Raw genomic sequence first — 21,082 nt, 5'->3', positions numbered from 1 at the left:
TCCCCAAGGAACACATGCAGGGAACAGGTAAATAGTCACACATTGTAATTACAGAAGAGATAGCAAAAAGAACAGGTAAATAGTCACACATTGTAATTACAGAAGAGATAGCAAGCTTTTTTGTAAAGGGCTAAATAAGTATTTGGGGCGTTGCAATGATTTTAATCTGCTTAGGTTACTATAATAAAATATCACAGACTGACTTCAACAATAGAAATTTATTTTCTCACAGTTCTGGAGGTAAGAAGTCTAAAATCAAAGCATCAGAAAATCTGATTTATAGTGATGTCTCTATTCCTGACTAGAAACCACTTTCTTGTAACCATCCTCACATGGTCTTTTTTCAGTGTGTGCCCTTGAGAGGAAGGGGTTACCTTTTTCTCTCATTCTCTTCTATAAGGCCACCAGTCCTGTTGGATTAGGGCCCCATCCTTATGACCTCATTTAACCTTAATTATCTCCTAAAGGCCCTGTATCATAATACAGTCTCACAGGGGGTTAGGGCTTCGATGCATGAACTTGGGGGCATAATACAATCCACAGTAGCAGCCCATGTGTCTCTAGCACAACTATCCAACTCCACCCTCGTAATGGAGTAGCAGCCATTAATAAACAAGCGTTAATTATTTACATAATTACTTTATTTGTGGGTACTGAAATTTGAATTTGTTTTAATTTTCATGTCTCCATATTAGTCATTATGTTGTCCATTGGTTGTGAATTATTATTCCTTTTTAATTTTTTCAATCATTTAAATATATACAAAAACATTCTTAGCTAACAGGGCATGTAAAAATAGGTAGCAGAATAGATTTGTCCCATGGACTGTAATTTGTCAACTCTTGATTGAGAGGAATGATGTATGTTCAAATGCATGTGTGCTTCTCTTTTAAGGACACTACTTGATGTTTTTCAGATAACAATGGCAAACTTTTAGTACACCATTTCTCCTTCCCTTGTGTGTTAAAGGTGCTGAAATTTGATGCCTATTTCCGAGAAGATGTTCCTATATCAACTGAGGAACATTATAGAATCCGTCAAGTAAACATTTACTACTACCTAGAAGATGACAGCATGTCTATCATAGAGCCCATTGTGGAAAACTCTGGGATGCCTCAAGGCAAGTTAATCAAACGCCAGAGGCTCGCCAAGAATGATGTGGGAGACCATTACCATTGGAAAGACCTAAATCGAGGAATAAACATCACAATTTATGGCAGAACATTCCGCATTGTTGACTGTGACCGATTCACACAGGTATGCATATATTTTGGAAGTCATGGAGTCTGAGGTATCATTCTAGTTTATGCCAGGATACATTGCATTTATTATAGCAAGGGGAGGACACTGGTAGTCTGTCCTGTGTGAATTGTTGTGCAGGTTAAGTATTTGTGTGTCTGTGTGCTGACACATGCCAACACTACTTTTGCACCATGCTACTTAATTTCAAATGTGATTGATTTTTATGTGTACCGAGCTTCTATGAGTTCATTCATTTTTTTCATTTAGTAGTTTATTTATTAAATATTTATTGAGTACCCACTATGTGCTAGGCACTGTGAGCAGACTTGAGGAAAGTAAAGAAAGGAGTCATGGCATCACTGTCATTCCATAGCAGAGAGAAAGCAGTGTAGAAAGTAGAGATGCTAGGCCATATTTGAGATATTGTCTACTTCCAACATACTTGGAGATTTTAAGTTTCTGAAGTCCTATTTATTATAGGCAGTTTCAGAATTGTACCAGCAGTGAGAAATAAAATATTATCTAAATTTCAGGGTAATAGTAATTATTTTTACATTTGTATAGTTTTGGAAAATTTTAGCATTTGCAAATTAGCACTGAGCAGTTGACCTAATCCAGTTAGAGTTAACTCTTGATTCACAGAAGTTATGATCTATAAAGTCATCCAAAACACTGAGTTAGCATATACTGAACTATTGTAGTTCCTAGGAGAAACTAGGTTTCTGTCACAGAAATACAGATCTCTGGTCACAGTATTTTTGCCAAACAATACGCAGACTTGTTTTATATGTGTTTCTGTTTAAGGCACCTGATTTAATATATGTAGTGATTGATTATCACCAAGCTTGTGGCCAACACATCATAACACACTCCCAAATGAAGCTTATCTAACACAGGTATTTTTCTATAAGGCACATCACAGCTGTCTTGTGCTATGGAACACTAAACAGCACTTTAGTACTATTCTTTAGGGCTATTTGAAACACCAGAATCAGCAACAAAAAGCAGAAAAATGCAAAACATATGGCATTAAACAGACTGCAAAAAGGATACTTACTTACACTGAGAGCTGGAACAAGAAGGTAGAGTTTCACCTTGTTCTACCTCAGCTGAGAGTGTACACATTTGGGCAACTCAGATTTTTAACACTGTGCATGCCTGTGAATGACCATAAAAGTGTGGTGAGTAAATTAAGTTACATTTTCAATAATTTAAAGCTTACATGTCTGGACTAGGGCTATAGCTCAGTGGGATAGTGCCTGCCCTAGCATGTGTGGTTCTTGGATTTGATCCCAAGTGCCTCAAAAATAAATAAATAAAGGAAGGGAGGGAGGGAGGGGGAGAGGGAAAGAAGGAAGGAAGGAAGGGAGGGAGGGAGAGAGAGAGAGACAAGGGAGGGAGGGAGGGAAGGACGAAGAAAGGGAAATAAAAGAAAAGGAAAGAAACCCAATTTGATATTCCTCATTAAGGTTGAACTGTTATGGAGAAGGAGGATAACTGTCTTTATTGTGTAATTTGAACCAGGAAATACTACCCCTCCTCACCCCTCTTTACTTGCTTCTCCATGTTCTAAATGAATATTTGATCCCATAGTCAAAATCGAGTGAACACATTAAAAAAATAAAGCCCCAGAGGTGAATGCATTGGTTCACCCCTGTAATCCCAGCTACTTGAGAAGTGGAGGCAAGAAGATCAGAAATTGGATGGTAGCCTGGATAAAGTTAGTAAGACCCCATTTTAAAGACAAAATACAAAAAAAACCCAGAAGGGCTGGGGGTATGACTGGACTGGCATAGCACTTTCCTAGCAGGGGAGAGGAATTGGGTTCAATCCCCAGGATGGCAGAAAAATGAAATAAAGTGAAATGAAATAAAATAAAGCTCTGCAAATCACAGATCTAGAATTTTTGTTAGTTCTTGAGACAGGGTCTCTCCGGGTAACCCAGACTGACCTTGAACTCACAGTCTTCCTGCCTCGGCCTCCCCAGTTCTGGGATTACTATGTTCAGCTTAGAATATGTTTTTATTATAGTATTATTGCTAATATAACGTGTGAATTCTCCACAAATGCTGATGTTTAAGAAATAATATTTTTTATTTTACATTTTAAAAAATACACAGAGCTGGAGGTGTGGCTCAAGTAGTAGAGCACCTTACCTAGCAAGCATGAAGCCCTGAGTTCAGACCCCAGTACCATCAAAATGCGCACACACACACACACACACACACACACACACACAAAATCAACTTGAGCCTCAGTCCAACTATGTTGGTGTCTTAGTCAGTTAGAACTTCCATTACTAAAATACTACAGACATGGTGGCTTAAACAGGGGAAATTTATTTGCTCACAGTTCTGGAGGCTTGAAGTCCAAGATCAGTATGGTTGAGTTCCAGGAAAGGCCCTCTTCTTGGCGTGCAGACTGTTCACTTCTTAGTGTATGCTCACATGACTTTTTCTTTTCTTTTTTTTGGCAGCACTGAGGTTTGAATTCAGGGCCTCACACTTGCTAGGTAGGTGCTCTTACTGCTTGAGCCACTCCCCCAGCCGTTTTTTGTGATGGCTTTTTCAAAATAGGGTCTCATAAACTATTTGCCTGGGGCTGGCTTCGAACTGTCATCCTTCTTATCTCTGCCTCCTGAGTAGCTAGGATTATAGACCTGAGCCAACAGCGTCTGGTTCACATGGCTTTTTCTTAACACATGTGCTTGGAAAGCAAGAAGGTGAGAGAGAGGAAGAAAGAGGAAGGGGAAGAAGGATGGGGATTATGCATGTGTGTACAGGAGCATACCCAGGAGTGCACCATATCTTGTAAGGAAACATTCTATTGGATAAGATCGCCACCCTTATCAACTCATTGAACCTTAATTACTTCCGTATATCACATTGCAGGTTATAGCTTCAACATATGAACGTGGGAGGCATACAAACATTCAGTCGATAACAGTTGGTGAGCCTCAGCTCACCAGGCTTTGCCAAAGATTCCAGGCCCTAAGGACAATAAGGAAGTAGCCACAGTTCTAGGCCATACAAAGGGGGGTCATAGATTGTCCAGAATGAGGGGCACTTCTCTGATGCTAGGTAAGATCCTGGGACTTACAAAGCCTGGGACTGGATGGTGCTCAGAGCACTGCTACCCAAAAGGGTCCTGCTCTTCTGAGATCCATCCCCCTGTATCTTTTCTAGGCTAGGGAAATTTCCTACTGCTCAAAGGCATTCCCTTTTCTCTTCTGTTCTTGGGACATTTGAGAATAATCTCTTCAAAAAGTTTAAGCTTTTCTAAAATAATCAACTTGAGAAGCTTCTACGTTCCTGCCAGGATCCCTAGTGTAAGGTTAAAAAGGAGCCTGGTTATCTGTGGGATCTAAGAGAAGGGAGTAAAACACTGGTTACATGCCTCAATCAATAATTCTGTTATACTACTCCTCCTCCATTCCAAGGGAAACTTTTATTGTTAGTCATAATTTGCAGCTCAGTTTTAACAGAGGTTAAGATTATAATATTTATGTATTTAAAGATATTGGAGACTTCCTAATGAAACTGTAAATAATGAGTTCACAAGCTATTTAGCAGTGGAGCTAACGCTAGAACCCCCTCTCAAGTTCTGTGTATTTTCTACTGACTTGTCTAAAGAAGACTGCACAACTCCCAAAAGGAACTCAAATTTTAGGTTAATTTCCGGTTCCAGAATGTAGACAAGTATCATGAAATTGTTCTTTTCTGATTATCAACAAAGGTAGTTGATTGTGATGCTTTTAAGAAGATGAATTTTGAAGACATAATGACTCTGAAAATAATATACTTATTTATTATTAGCAAAAAAATGGAGATATTGCCAAATGCACATGCTTTCCTTGGCTTTTATCTGGTGAGATTTGACCACTTGATTTATTCTTCCTATTTTGCTAAAACATTTCTTGGTTTAAAATAAGCAGTGAATGTGCTTTCTGGTAAGAGGAGAAACTTAGTCATATACTTGTTTTGCATGCTTTGGAAAGTTCGAAGTACTATTCCACCTTAATGTAGCCATTGTACAGCTTGCTTGCATAGCAAATATGCTTTACAGATTGGTTGAAACCATGGTCAGCATCTAGATGTGCATATTCAAGCAGTCCCAGGACTTACTCTGCTCTTGGACACCTAACTTAATTACCTAAATTCATATTTGCATCCAGTTATTTTATCATCATGTCTTCCAACTAGCTTAACATATCTAGCAATTTTATACCATAGAATACTTAAAATAATTATCAGTTTTTTCTGCATTATGGAGTTGAGTCAAATGGATATAGTATTTTTATGACATGCTCAAGATACAAATTAGTGGTTTAATTTGAGCAATGGCATAGAATTTATTACTTATTTTTATACCATCAGTTTATTAGTTACTGTAAGAAGCTCTCAGAAAGATAGTCATTATCAAATTTGAAATATTTAGGTATTTTTGGAAAGTCAAGGAATTGAATTAAACCCACCAGAGAAGATGGTTCTTGATCCTTACACTGAACTGCGGAAACAACCTGTTCGTAAATATGTCACCCCATCGGACTTTGACCAACTCAAGCAGTTTCTTACATATGACAAGCAAGTAAGTGACCTAGACAAATAGGTTTACTCATTTCCAAACGTGGCATATGTATTTATTGGCAAGCTGTTTTGGCACCTGTATTAATAGTTATTTGGAAATATTATATCTATATTTAACCATTTGGATTACAGTTGTTTCATCTTGGGTTAGAGATATGCCAATGCATAAAATCCCTTATGAGAGATATAAAGGAGATTGTGAACTTAAGTCTTGTGAATCCCGCCAGATGTTCACATGTCAAAACAACTTTTTAAAAAGACAGGAAAGTAGAATGGAGACTATTTGGAAAAGGAGACCAGTGGGAGAGGGGGAAGAGGGGAACAAGAGAAGCCAGTGGGGAGTGAGTATGATCAGAGTACGTTGTAAATGTGTATGAAAATGCCATGATGAAGCCCATTATTAATCCAATTAATAAAAACAATTAATAAATCCAAAAAAGTAAACAATTTATGAGCCATATCTACTTCCCACTTTACATTTCAAATTTCCCATGAGTTAATCTCATAGAATCCTTTGGGAAACTGCAAATGAATTATTGGGAACTTTCAAAGCTGTTGCATATTTGTTGGGTTCTAATATTAAAATAGTTTCACAGAAATCCCTCAGCAAATGCTTTTTCTTGTTGAATGTTACATTAGTGTTGAGTACAGAATATTTTTCAACTCTGTTCCAACCTTCATAATCCTCCTTGTGAGCTGAAGTACACAGTAAGCAGATTTGAATCTTCCGTCTCTACTAAAGGGAAAGAAAAAGACAGTGATTACCCTTAATATTTCTTTGCTGCTCTTTTTCCCCCTAGAAATTAAAAAAAAATTTTTTTTTTGGCAGCGTTGGGGTTGAACAAAGATCCTTGAGCTTGCTAGGCAGTCACTGTGCCTTTTGAACCACATACCCCAAGCCCTTTTGTTCCTTCAGTTATTTTTCAGATAGGCTGGGGCTGGCCTTGGACTGTGACCCTCCTACCTTAACTCCTGCATAGGATTAGAGGCATGTGTAATCACAAGCATCTTGTTTGTTGAGAAGGGGGTCCTGCTAACTTTCTGCCCTGGGCTGGCCTTGAAGTGGTGCTCTTCCTGCCTCAGCCTCTCAGGTGTTGGGATTACAGCTGCACTCCACCATGCTGGGCTAAGGAGTTCTACATCGTGTGTCTGCCATTACTTTATGCTTAAAGATTGTGGTGATGCCATTACTAGAGGATGCATTTTGATGAGACCAAAGAAAGGCTGGTTAGTAAATGAGAATTCTTTCCCAATTAGTTATATGTGAACCATTCGCCATGTAGCTTTATGAATATGTATAAGAATATATATGAATATATATAGAAATATCCTTAGAGAGGGCTTCATTGTTCTTTTAATTCAGTTTTTCTTCCATAGACTAATACTTTGGGCCAAAGTAAGCTCTTCTTTCTTGTAACAAACCAGTAAGTATTATTCTTTCCAGCTGCTGACATCTGGTACTTAATTTCAGGTGTTTTAGTATCTTTGATGAATTTTTCAACTTTTCCATTTACCACCTGAGATTATTTCAGTCTTTCCAGCTAATCTTTTCATCATTTTCTGATATATAAATACCACAGTGGCTAAGTTAAACTCCACTTTTAGGATTCTTACATTAGCCATTACTTTGGATTCCTCGAAGGTTCTTCGATTCTATGCGATCTGGGATGATACAGACAGCATGTTCGGTGAATGTCGGACCTACATCATCCATTACTACCTCATGGATGACACGGTGGAGATCCGAGAGGTCCACGTGCGGAACGACGGGAGAGACCCTTTCCCACTGCTGATGAATCGTCAACACATGCCCAAGGTGTTGGCGGAGAACGCAAGTAGGTTCCACTCAGCTTGTCCCCTCTGACATGGGACCTTTTTTGGATCTCAAGGAAGTTACCAAATTAGTGTGGTTTTTCCTCTCGTGTGGAAGGTTCTAGCTGTGTTCCTAGGTGCTCAGCAAATGGTTTTCCCATGCCTTCCTTCCTTTATAATGCCTCCCAGATAATCTGGTAGAGATGACTGATATGGAGATGAAGGAAACATAACAAAAACAGCAGTAGGAGGGTTGTTGTTGTTTTTAATGGTACTGGAGTTTGAACTCAGGGCCTACATCTTGAGCCACTCCACCAGCCCATTTTTGTGATGGGTTTTTTCGAGATAGGATCTCCTGAACTATTTCCTCGGACTGGCTTCAAACCCGGATCCTCCTGATCTCTGCCTCCTGAATAGCTAGGATTACAGGTGTGAGCCACCGGGAGCCAGGCAGGAGATTCATTTAAAGAAAGGTAGATGGAGGCTTCCAAACCGAAGCAATTTAGTATTTCATTTTTTATGAGTTTTTCACACACGTCTGTTTTCATCTAAAGATATAACTTAGCATTTCCTTAGTGGCTTTCCTGAATTTGCAGTTATCCCAACCACTTTCTGAACATGAGGTTTCTGTGTGGTTTAACTTGAGATCAGAAAAGGCTTGTGTGTGATTGATAGAAGATGGAGGCACACTGTGGCTTTCTTTACAATAACCTAGCATGTTGGAGAACAAGAAGGCAATAAAATAGCAGTGATACCTGCTCTTGACTATTTCCTGAGATAAGTAGGTTTGCTTTAATTATTGACTTATCAGTTAAAAGGATTTTCTCCTACAAAAATGTCATCTTGATCACATGTAATGACATCTCTCATGTTTAACTGGGTGACAATTCTATAAATACTTCTCTTAATTTTTTTCTTTTTACTATATTTTTTGGGAAGAGGAAATAAGAAATTCCAGCTATTGAGCAAGAGATTTGTCTATGTAAGAGACTGTAAGCAAATTTGGCCAGTATTATGGAAGCCAGATTCAACCTACCCACTTGTGTTACTTGACCTTTACAGTATTTGTTTGTTGTTGTTTTTTTAATGTTATTTGTGGGCAAAGAGTTGGAGATTTTTTTTTAATCACTGTGACAGTAGGTAACCAAACTGTGGTGAGGTATATCTTGATAAATATGCAGTAGTTGAAAGCAAAAAACAAGATGTACACAAAAAGCAAATGAATGGATCTTAAAAGCATAGTGCTGTGTAGAAAAAATGAGATAATGCAGTAACATTTGCATGAGCATTTGAACAAATGCATAAGGACTAGGTGTGTAGCTCAAGTGGCAGAGCACCTACCTAGGAAGTACAAGACCCTGATTTCAAACTCTAGTCCTACAGGAAAAAAATTCCTGGCCTGGTGATGCTCACATAATGTGAGAGATCACTGTATATTTCAGAAAGCTAGAAGAAAGGACTAGTAAATGTTTGAGGGAATATATATGTTTAACTTAATTTAATTATCACACATATGTATGTATCAAAACATGACATGTTCTCCATTAAAATGTACAATTTTTTTATTTTTGTGTAGACTAGGGATCAAGCCTTTATTTCTGATATAGCAGAAATTTAGTCTTTTTTCTGTTTTGCCATCTTAGCAATGCCCAGAAGAAGAATACCAGCCTACTTTTCACTGTATGTGGAGCAGGCTCTGCACTCAGGCTTTATGGTTACAGCTGTGCAATTCAGTGCTTTATGCACTGGGTCAGTGCCTATCTCTCCATGAAGCAGGAACTGTATTTGTATCAGTAATTTTTGCTATCCCAGTACTTAGCAGCACACTTAGAATAGGTGATCACTTAAAATTGTTGGGTTATTAGATAAATGGGTAGGAAGTTGGATCAAATGGATTCAGACCTTCCTAGACCAAAGGCTCTCATCTGCCTTATAGGACATTTGTCCTGCAATGATTTCTTTTAAGCATTAATTCTGCTGAGCTTAGTGATTTGTAGTAATAGTTCTAGCTGGCTAGCACAAAGATTTTACAAAAACCATCTGGCACATTATTTATTTGTCCTGTCAACAGATGGAAATACATGGCCTTATATTCCTGTGAGAATAGAGGGGAATACCTGACCTTGACCAGAAGAAAAGACAGCATTCTCCCAGTTCTTAAAAGTACTCCACTCTTATTTCTATACTCATTTCTTCTTTTCGCTCTAAATCCGTGTTATGTTAGAGAATTTTCCTCAGTGTGTGCTGGAAATCTCTGATCAAGAGGTGTTGGAATGGTACACTGCCAAAGACTTCATTGTTGGGAAACCACTCACCATCCTTGGGAGAACCTTCTTCATTTATGACTGTGATCCATTCACTCGGCAGTACTACAAAGAGAAGTTTGGGATCTCTGACTTACCACGTATTGATGTGAGCAAGCAGGAGCCACCCCCTGTGAAACAGGTAATGGAATAATAGTTCAGAGTGTGTTGAGAAAAAAATGTATTTTATGTGGAAATTGAAGACCAAGAATAAAAGAACTCCTATGTGAATATTCAATTTAAAAAAACCGATGAAATATATGTCATTAGGTAGTTCACAAAAGAGCAAATGCAAAAAGCCCAGCAACATATGAAGAAACTTTTCAATCTAGCTTTTGAGTCAAATTGAAAGAGTAGCAGTATCCAGTGTTTGCCCTGTGTGAGGAAATGGGAATTTTTATATGTTGATAGTAGGAAAACCAATTAGAATAACCTTTCTGAAGGACAATTTATCATCATTTTAATTTTTTAAAAATAAAATATTGTATATCTTTGGCCCATAAAATAATGCTTTAGGACTGTAAAGAGATACATGTTTTATAATGGAACAGACTATAAGTAAAGGACTATAACTCTTGTAAAAGACAAAATAAGTCTAAACATGGAAAAATGTCCAAACAATTTTCTTTTGGTATTGGGTTTTTGGAGACAGGGCCTCACTATAGAGCCAAGGCTATTCTGGAATTCACTGTGTAGCTAAGGCTGGCCTTGAACTCCCAATCCCCTTGCCTCAACTTCTAGAGTGCTGGAATGACAGGCACATGCCATCACACCTGGATGCATGACATATTAGTCTTTGAGCATTTTAAGAAAATGCTTTTAAGGGAGAGTATGTTGATTTTTTTCCCTATGAATAGACCATACTTGCCTAGTTCCTTGTATGCCCCGTGATTTGTTTTTGAAAACTGGACGTTTAAAATAAACACTGTGGTAACTGTAAATCAAAATTTTCCCCTTCCCTAGAGTTTTCTGGGGGGTGGTTATCATTTTTTTTCTTGTTTTTGATTTTTTAAATGTTACAGGCTATCTCTGTGCCAAGTATCAGCCTAAGGTGTGAACTGATGAAGGTCTTTTTAGATCTTTTGTGACCTGCACTTTCCCTGGGCATGAAGTCGCTTTCTAATTTCCCTCTTATATGGAGTTGCTTTTCAATGTCCTGATTTTTTTGTCCTGCTTCCAAAAGAGGAAAAAGAGAACAATGGAATGGAGTACCAGAACTTCAGATACCTGGAAGTTACTTCAGCTGGAGAGGGGAGGGATTTGCAATAATGGGGGGAGGTGCAGCAACATGGCCACCTGGCTCTTTGTCTATACCCCTGTGATCAGAAGTAGCTGATCACTGATCAGAGCACAGATCCCAACCCTCTGAGGACAGGGTGCTTTTTTGCCCACTTTGGCTCCCACTAGCTGTATACAGGTTGCATGGACTGCCTACCACAGGCCTCTTAGTGGGGAGGGTGAGTGGGATGGGTAGGTGGTACTGTGCTAAGAGCTGAAATCTATGGACATTTACCACAACTTGCTATACGAGCTTTCCCCTGGAGGTCACAAGCCTTCAACATACTCCAGAGTTTAGAAATAGTTATTTCCAGTAGATTCTGCCACTGAAATTGTGATCTAGGTAGGGAGACAGATTCTGGTGCTTCCTACTCTGCCATCATCCCAGAATTTCCCTTTGTATTACCTGTATAACATTTATGTCCATTTTGATTTTTTTAAAAAGAGACATTATTTACAAATTTAGATCCCAGAGCATTTCATTATTCTTTGCCTATGTAGCAAATCCTTTCATAAAAAAATGATTGGGAGCAAAATAAAGACTAATTAATTAAAGATGTTAGAAGATGGCTTTCTTTCATTGCAGTGTAGCTTTCCTTGGAACCATACTAACCACACAGCATATTCAGTTCTGTGCACCGCAAAAGCCCACTCTGATTCAAGGATAAATTCATGGCAGTTCTGATATCCCAATGCAGTAATCTGATAAACATGAGCCTTCAGAATATTATTTGAAAGTTTCAAATGAAAATTGCACATTTAAAAAAAATCACATACTTTACAGAAAATTCAAGAGCTATCTGAATTATTAAGATGGTACAGTGTCGTGGGCTGAAAGCACTGACACTTGTTACCTGTTCAGGCAGGAGCAACTCACAAAAACCTCCCTATGTCTACTGTCCATGTATATCAAGTATTAATACCTAGCCTCATTTATTTATATTGCTATTATGTGTATAAAATCATGTCATTAGGCTCTTTCCAAAGGAAAACTATGTTTTCTATAATTAAATGAAATATTCTCCTACTTGCATTTGTATCTTATTTAAATGAATAGGGACAGCCCACATGTGACTGCAGTATGACCTAAAGACTAAACCCATCAATCATGCTGTGTGGGAGAGCTGAAGACTTAAAACAACAGGGTCTGTGATGCAGCTATGAGCTGATGTACTTGTCAACCCAAGAGCCATTTTCTGCTTTCTTGTTATCCAAGATAATAAGATAGTAATATACAAAACACTTTTAGTGAATTTACTATTTACATTCCCAAAGAATCCTAAGTAAGACAAAGTGAATCCATAGTTTGACTACTTTTAGATGTCAGCATAAAACTGCATAGGGCACAGAACTTTTAACTTCCTATATTCTGAGTTCAACTTGGCTCACTTGTTTGGATTCTACTGTTGTGACTGAGTTTGGGTTACTTGTCTATCTTTTGCCACAGATGATTTGTTTTCAGTGCCAGTGTTTGTGGTATCCACTTGGATTCTCTCATCTTCCTTCGTGTTTACCAAGAAAGACTTTTAAACATTAAATTTCAATTTCTGTAAAAAGAAAAAGCATGCATAAAAGGTTGGAATTATCGAATCCTATCTGCCCTTGCCCTTACCTTCTATTCTATTTTCTTCCCTCTTGTTTGTACTTAGCCACCAACTGTACTGAATTATATGTGATCCTGCCAGGACAGCATCCTGTTTGAATCCCCTGGACCTTACTAGCTCTCTTCCATCTGTGTGACCCACTTTTTCTTCATTCCTTCACATGGCTCTTTTTTGTACTTCACTGCTCAGTAGAGGCCTTCTCTATTCTACCAAGTCTTCTCTAAAACCTCAGGCAAGGGTGAGAGACTTTTGTCTCTGTAAACCCCTTGTCCCTATATTTGTTTTATGCCCCTTGATATTCTATATAGGGAAAATACCATAGGAACAGATCTAGATTTTGATCAAACTATTCTACCAGTTTATAGATAATGATTGAGTGAGGTAGTTGTTTAAGGGACTTGCTTAGGGTCACATCGTAAGGTATAGGGGATTTTCTGTTATACATTAAAAATTCACACAAGAAAGAGGTAGAGCTGGGGCAGTGGCACACATCTCTTTCTCAGTATTAGGGAGGCTGAGACAGGATTACGAGTTTGCAGCCGGCCTGGGTTACATAGTGAGACCCTGTCTCAAAAAACTAACAAATGAAGCAAAGGTAAATATTGTTTAGTCATTATGTGAATGACTAAATATTCTTTACACATCAGTCATTTAAACCCCAAACAACATAAATGGAAACCAGGGATAGGAAACTGGAGCAGGGTTGAGAGACAAAGCTATAGCTAAGGCAGCTGTCAGTGGCAGAAGTGGATATAAAGTGTTTATATTCAAGAATCATGTCACTCATAGGTCAAGGTCATCTGCTAAGTGAAAATAAGTAAACATGGATCCAATGGACAGATGTGTTTTTGTCTTAGGCTGGCTCTATCTGGAGGAGGAGAAAGAAGACAGGACTAAGAGAGCTAATCTGTGATGCTGGTGGCTCCTGAGTGAGTTATCTGAAGGATTATGAGGCTCTGGGGCTTCAACTGTACCTGAAACCCTGGTAGGTGGATCCTACGTGCAGGAGTATCCAGGAGTGTTGATGTGCACAGTCAGAGTGGCTTATCTAGTTTAGAGCAAGGTCCAGGCAGCAGCATGACAAGCCAGGTGTCAGGACCCCTGGCATGGAGTAATATTTAGGAAAAGGATTTATTCTAGGCAAGTATAATGAGGTTTGGATTCAGGAAAAGCAAGTAGAAACTTGAGAAGAAGGCTTGGAAAAACCCTCAGGTCTACCCTCAACCAAGATGATCTTCTGGTATATTGGTATAAAGGAAAAGCAACTTCAGGTTCCACCACCACCACTTTGCAGTCTCTGCTTAGCATGCTAAGAAACTCAAAGGTTTAGCATGCCATATCTCAGCCCATGTTCCCTCTGTCCATGATAGCTGTCATTCAGTAATTAGGTAATTGAAGCAAATTGGGTCACTGTCCATCAGCTGAATCTACTAGTTATATTCTGGTCATTACATATTAACCATAGTTCCAGCAAGTAGGTGACAGGTCAATGTTGCAACTAGAACACTTGGAAATGTAGTAGACATGAGTGGAGTTGAGAGATTGTTGAGGTAATACCCAATCACGATGGTAGTACATATCATATAGACTAATTTATTAAGTCCTGAATACAGTGTATAAAAAGATTTGGGCAAAGTATGTACAAATGAAAAATTGTACAGGCTGAGTTTCCTGAGAAAGCATAGTAGAAAGGAATGATGTTTCACTGACATTAATGAGGGAGGAAAACTTAGTCTCTGTCTATCTATCTCTCCCTTTCTCTTTGTCTGAAACAGTTCTGAGATCTGCTAGGCTGAAGCCGGTAACCTACAACAAAAAGATGAATCCATGGACCTTACTATTCTAGGATGATCACAAGCGACAGTGGGGACCGAGGTGGGACTGTGTGCGGCATTGGTAGCAAGGGTCGGTGGACATTCCATCTAGTGCTAGCAACTACTGGTGACCAGTGGACATTATGTAAATCACAAAGATGGAGGGAACAAGTGGCATGTTATTTTTTCTAGTTACAATTGTATATTTGGAAATTGTTTTCCAGAGTTTTTTTTTTTAAAGTTGTATCTGCCTTTAATGTAGTTTTACCACAAACAGCATCTGCTTTGTTTCTTGCTCTGTATCTCCCTAGGAATTACCTCCGTATAACGGCTATGGACTGGTTGAAGATTCTGCTCAGAATTGCTTTGCTCTCATTCCAAAAGCTCCAAAAAAAGATGTTATTAAAATGCTGATAAATGACAACAAAGTGCTTCGTTATCTGGCTGCACTGGTGAGGCTAGTTTTTGTATATGAACGTTCTGTCTCATTACTGTGTACACTTGTCCATTTTATCTTTTTTGTGAAATTATTTATTTTGTGGTAAAATACACATAAAAGTTTATATACAGTTCGGTGACATTACGTACATTTATGTGTGTGAATATACTATCTACGTGTATTCACACGCATATGTACATAGACTAGTGGTATATGTATAATTACCACTCATTCTAGAACTTTTTCATCACTTCAAAAAGAATGTGAAAGTTGTCATAATAAAAATATTATTGTTTAAAGCAATGCCTATGGGAGGATGGATGGCTGCCTATTTTTTCATTTAGACACCTTTGTTTTTAAGTCAAGGATTAGATAATGTAGGAGATACAAAAATTTTTTATATTTTTATAAAATATTTTTATAAAACAAGGTGGGCTGTGTTTTCTGAGCTGAAACTTTCTTAGATTTCTGTCAATTTAACTTTGGTAATAATGTTTGTTGAATTTTCTTCCTAACTCTGGCAATAGTTTATCTATTTTAGTATTTTATTTTAAGTACTTCCCCTTTCTACACAAATAGCATTTAACCCAAGGGGAGCTGTGTCAGGATCTGCTAGATAGGTGTCATTTGGAGGGGGGTGCTTTTTTGGGGGAGGTGTTAATTCAGTTCGAACTCAGTGCCTTGCACTTGCTACGCAAGTGCTCTACCACTTGAACCATGCTCATGGCCCATCTTTTTTTTTTTCTTTTTTTGACAGTACTAGGGTTTGCATTCTAGACTTGGTGCTTGTCAGGCAAATGTTCTACCACTTGAGCCCCTCCATCATTTTTAATGAAGGTGCAACCAAAACTTTTTTTTTTTTTTTGTAAGTGGCTCCTTCTGTGAGATATATGTTTTATTTATTTATTTATTTATTTATTTTCATTTTTCTTTTATTATTCATATGTGCATACAAGGCTTGGTTCATTTCTCCCCCCTGCCCCCACCCCCTCCCTTACCACCCACTCCACCCCCTCCCTCTCCCCCCCCAATACTCAGCAGAAACTATTTTGCCCTTATCTCTAATTTTGTTGTAGAGAGAGTATCAGCAATAATAGGAAGGAACAAGGGGTTTTGCTGGTTGAGATAAGGATAGCTATACAGGGCATTGACTCACATTGATTTCCTGTGCGTGGGTGTTACCTTCTAGGTTAATTCTTTTTGATCTAACCTTTTCTCTAGTTCCTGGTCCCCTTTTCCTATTGGCCTCAGTTGCTTTAAGGTATCTGCTTTAGTTTCTCTGCATTAAGGGCAACAAATGCTAGCTAGTTTTTTAGGTGTCTTACCTATCCTCACCCCTCCCTTGTGTGCTCTCGCTTTTATCATGTGCTCATAGTCCAATCCACTTGTTGTGTTTGCCCTTGATCTAATGTCCACATATGAGGGAGAACATACGATTTTTGGTCTTTTGAGCCAGGCTAACCTCACTCAGAATGATGTTCTCCAATTCCATCCATTTACCAGCGAATGATAACATTTCGTTCTTCTTCATGGCTGCATAAAATTCCATTGTGTATAGATACCACATTTTCTTAATCCATTCGTCAGTGCTGGGGCATCTTGGCTGTTTCCATAACTTGGCTATTGTGAATAGTGCCGCAATAAACATGGATGTGCAGGTGCCTCTGGAGTAACAGTCTTTTGGGTATATCCCCAAGAGTCAACCAAAACTTTTTGATTGTCTACTGGGAACATTCATTTCCTCTCCATATATATATATATATACTATTGAGAAAAATATTAAGTTAACACCGTGCAAACAAATAACATACTTATTAGGTGGAGGAGCTGGGTTCTTTGTTCTAAACAGCACTTCTGAATCCTTAATGCTTGAATTTTGAAATTTGGTGATTCATTTTCTTACCTTTTTTTAAGTTAGGTACTGTAGGTACTAATTTTTATTATAAAACAAATGTCTTAATAATAGATAAGAAAAGGAAATTTCCTCAGTCTGATAAAGGGTATCTACCAAAATATACTGTAAACAGAATATGTAGTGGTAATATATTGAGAGTATACTTTGAGATTAGGAACAAGGCAAGACTTGTGTTCAAGTTGAACATCTTATGTTCAACTTTGTTCTGGAGTTCTTAGCTAGAGAAGTAAAATATGATGGGAAATAAAAATGTGTTTCAGTTCGCAGTAAAAACATTTTGAAGAAAGCCAATAGAACTTTTAGTAAAGAAACAGTAGTTATCTTTGGTTAGGTAGGAAAAAAGAAGTGATATTCTGGTTATGGTAGTTTTCAAATGTTTTTTCCTGACCAAATGTTTGCTGAAATTGGCTCATCACAAAAGTGCTGGAGGAAGAAAGAAAATGTGCCTAGCGATAAGGAGAAAAGGTTTAGGAGTAAAGAGGGACTTCAGAAGAGAAGGTAGAAATTTTTTTTAAAAAGGAATACATTGCAGAAATGATCACAGACAAATATAATTAAATCCCTTGGAGTTCAGATAAGGACAGTGAACATATTTTGAGAAAATAAACCCAGGCAGGCACTTGTTGCTTAAGTAAAAGTTTGCTGGTAAACTGTCTATGGCTGGGAATGGAAAGCTGGCTGAGGAACACAGGAAGTGTTAGGAAAGAGTAAGAAGCACGATTTGAGCAGGAGAGAGAAACTGGACCAAGTGTTCTACCTATCAAGGAATCATTGAAGAGCAAATCAGAAGAATTCAATGTGCTAAACAAAGTTTGTTTACACCAGATATTACACATCATAGTGATGGTTGTTTAATATCAATTTTAAGCATATTGTGTTAGGCCTTGAAAAAATACATTATTTTGTTTTTCACAAATGGAGAGCAAAATATCCAATTACTCAAGTGGCCATAAACTAAAAATTTTCAGAATGGTGACATATCATTTGAAAAACAAACAAATGCTGCAGGCTGGGGGTGTAGCTCAGTGGCAGACCATGTGCTCAGCGTGCTGGCTGAGGAACTCAGGGAAGCTTTAGGAGAACATAAGAAACATGATTTCAGCAGTCATCTCCAAAACAGCATGCATGCCCTCCAAGGGGTATGCAAGACAGTACGATCTATGGTACTTATAAGAAAATACCGTAGTCCCTTTAATCTCACATGCTACTTGTTACGAGTGTGTTGATTTCAGCCCCTGATATTTTATATATGCTTTGTAATACACAAAATATGCTTAAGTTTAATTATTAACTTAATTCAACAAATATTAAAGGGCGATTCTAGGCTAGGCATAGTTCTAGGTGCTGAGTATACGGGGAGAAAAATCTCTGGGGGAGAAATCTGTCCTCGTGGAGCTTACATTCTAGGTGAATGCTAGTCAATAAAGAAATTACTATGAAAGGCAGGTAGTTACATGTACTGTGCAAAAGTAAAGCCATAGACAGAATGAGGAGGAGGGCTCGTGTGTATTGGCAGATTAGGGGAAACCTCTCTGTGGTGGTCACAGCTGAGCAGACTGAATAACTGAGGGACCAGTGGGTGAAGAGCTGAGAGAACTGCATTTAGGGAACAGGCAGTGTACAGTGTACAGTGAGTGGGGACAGAAATGTAGAAAAGACAGGTCAAGGGCAGTCAAGACTTTGTAACCACTGGTATAACCAGGCCAGAGGACTAGAGTAGTGGAAGCAGGACGGTAACAAGTAACCTGCAAGTAACAATACTGCAGAGAACTAAAGATAAAACCAACTAAAAGCTGTTCTGCTTTTTATTATCACCATGTGCCTGTAACATCAGCAGTAAATGCATGCTTCCAAAGAGCTCCTCCACACCACGGAATGTCAATTATTAACTGTCAAAGAAAAGAGGGAAACAGAAAATTACTATCAGGCACACACTACACTCACAACCATCATGGGTAAGATCTACCAGTGAATGGATGCTAAAATTAGTGGCAAACCCATCTCGAAGATGTTTATTGACTGCCTATGGAAAGGTGGTAATTTTAAAGGGAGAAACATAGCAGAAACTGTCTTAACCAATTGATCAAGGTCAGCATCATCAGTAATTAGACATATTGACATGATGAATTCCTCAATATGCATACTAAAGACATGATGTGTTTTCTGAGATATTTTTGTCAGAAATGAGCTAGGCACAGTGCTGCATTGCAGTCAATCTCAGCACTCTGAAGGTGGAGGGAGAAAGATGGTGAGTTTGAGGTCAGTCAAGGCTACATAGCAAGATCTAGTAAAGGGAGGGAGGGAAGGAGGGAGAGAAAGGAAGGAGGGAAGGAAGGCAAAAAGCAAAAATGAGATGCATGAAGAACATTAAACAAAATAATTGATGGTCTTCAAAAGTGTCAAGGTCAAGATCAAGACAGACAAAAGGAGATCAAGGAACCATCATAGACTGGAGGAGACAAAAAAGAACTAATAACTAAATGCAATGTGAAATCCTAGATAGGATCTGGAAACAGAAAAAGTATTTATAAAAGGAGGTGAAATCTGAGTGAAGACAGTAATTGACTTAATAGAATTGTACCATTGTCATTTTCCTGGTTTTTTGTTTCTTTGTTTTCTGAGGGTTTTTTCATGTTTTGTTTTTTTTAGACAGGGTCTTGCTATGTAGCCCAGGCTGACCTTGAATTTACAATTCTGCCTCAGCATCCTGAGTGCATTTTCCTGTTTTGATAATTGTATTCCAGTTGTCCAGGATATTAACACTGGGGGAATCTTGGTGAGGGGTATGTGATAATTCTTCATTATTACTTATGCAACTTTTCTGTAAGTGTAAACGTAGTTCAAAATAAAAGCTTTTCTTTTTGTTTAAAAAAAGATTTTTAAAGTTTTAAAATGCTTCTTCCTACTCTGGTGAACTGTTGCCACTGTCCCACCAACCACTGTGGTGTGCCCCCACTTAGAACTTGTGTTTTATTCTAATGTGATAGGAATCTTTTGATGGTTTCAGAGTGTTGTGATTTGATTTTCCCTAACTATTTTGTGGGTATTTGTCTACAATTTACTTTTCATTATGTGGGCGTCCAGTCAAAAAGTAGATTAGGGAGTGGTATGAGAAAATTATTTTACTCAGAGAAACCTAATGACTTTCTTCAATAGTTGAGAAATTATTACACAAATAACTGTGTGGTCTGAATGCGCAGATGTGCGTGGAAGTTTCAATATGAGAATTTCAGTAAGGACTAAGCATGCCTGTGATAAGGCTTGTCAAGCTGTGTGTGATCACCGTAGTGATGTCACTTAATAAAAGTCTGCTGTACAATGTACTTTTTTCTGAATTACTTTCAACTTCATGATTTTTATATTACCCATTCCTCTCTCCTTAAATTTTACTTTTTAATTATTTATATAAATGGACTTTTTTAAAAACACTAAACCTTGCATAATAATCTTAGTGTCCACAAAGTTGAATATAATGGCAACAGAAAGGTGTCAAACCGCAGCCTGTGGGCACAGCGTAGCCCATATAAGTATGCTGCTTTAAAAGAGTTGGAGTCAACATCTAAAGTCAGAAGAGAGAGATTTATGTATTCTCTTGAAGAACTGGAATATCTAGCAACATTGGGCCTACATTCTTACATAAGGGAACAATCAACTCAATCAACAATTGATTTGAGTTGGGGAGCCTCCCAACTCATGGGACATGAAACATGTCCTTCCCAGCCACCAGAATCTCCCCATACATGGTGTGTTTGTATTGTATGAACCCAGTTTCACTTTATCTATAGCATATATATGGACCCTGCTGGTATTTGAGGCTTCTGGATAGGTTGTGGACCTTCATGATACCCTCTTTTTCTTCATCCTTCTAGGAATCTCCCATCCCAGAAGACAAAGACCGCCGATTTATCTTCTCTTATTTTCTAGCCACTGATATGATCAGTATTTTTGAGCCTCCTGTTCGAAATTCTGGTATCATTGGGGGCAAGTATCTTGGCAGGACTAAAGTTGTTAAACCACTCTCTACAGCGGATAACCCCGTCTACTATGGCCCTGACGACTTCTTTATTGGTGCTGTGATTGATGGTAAGT

The 21,082-nt window shown here is 38.2% G+C and overlaps 1 protein-coding gene across 5 annotated transcripts in view; it reads left to right on the top strand.

Annotated features, from left to right (window-relative positions):
* Efhc1 (EF-hand domain containing 1) overlaps positions 1-21,082 on the top strand; it is a 35,735-nt gene that overhangs the window by 10,530 nt on the left and 4,123 nt on the right. For all 5 annotated transcript variants that reach the window (XM_074081960.1, XM_074081962.1, XM_074081963.1 and 2 more), the window contains 6 exons: positions 970-1,257; positions 5,680-5,829; positions 7,471-7,663; positions 9,865-10,085; positions 14,951-15,091; positions 20,863-21,076. In XM_074081960.1, the coding sequence (XP_073938061.1) occupies positions 970-1,257; positions 5,680-5,829; positions 7,471-7,663; positions 9,865-10,085; positions 14,951-15,091; positions 20,863-21,076 (1,207 nt within the window). The remainder of the gene's footprint in view (positions 1-969; positions 1,258-5,679; positions 5,830-7,470; positions 7,664-9,864; positions 10,086-14,950; positions 15,092-20,862; positions 21,077-21,082) is intronic.

Source organism: Castor canadensis, chromosome 8 (genome assembly GCF_047511655.1).
Source record: "Castor canadensis chromosome 8, mCasCan1.hap1v2, whole genome shotgun sequence".
In the NCBI taxonomy this organism is placed as follows: domain Eukaryota; kingdom Metazoa; phylum Chordata; class Mammalia; order Rodentia; family Castoridae; genus Castor; species Castor canadensis.
Note: the sequence above shows the minus strand (reverse complement) of the source record. Positions and strands in the feature narration are given on the sequence as shown.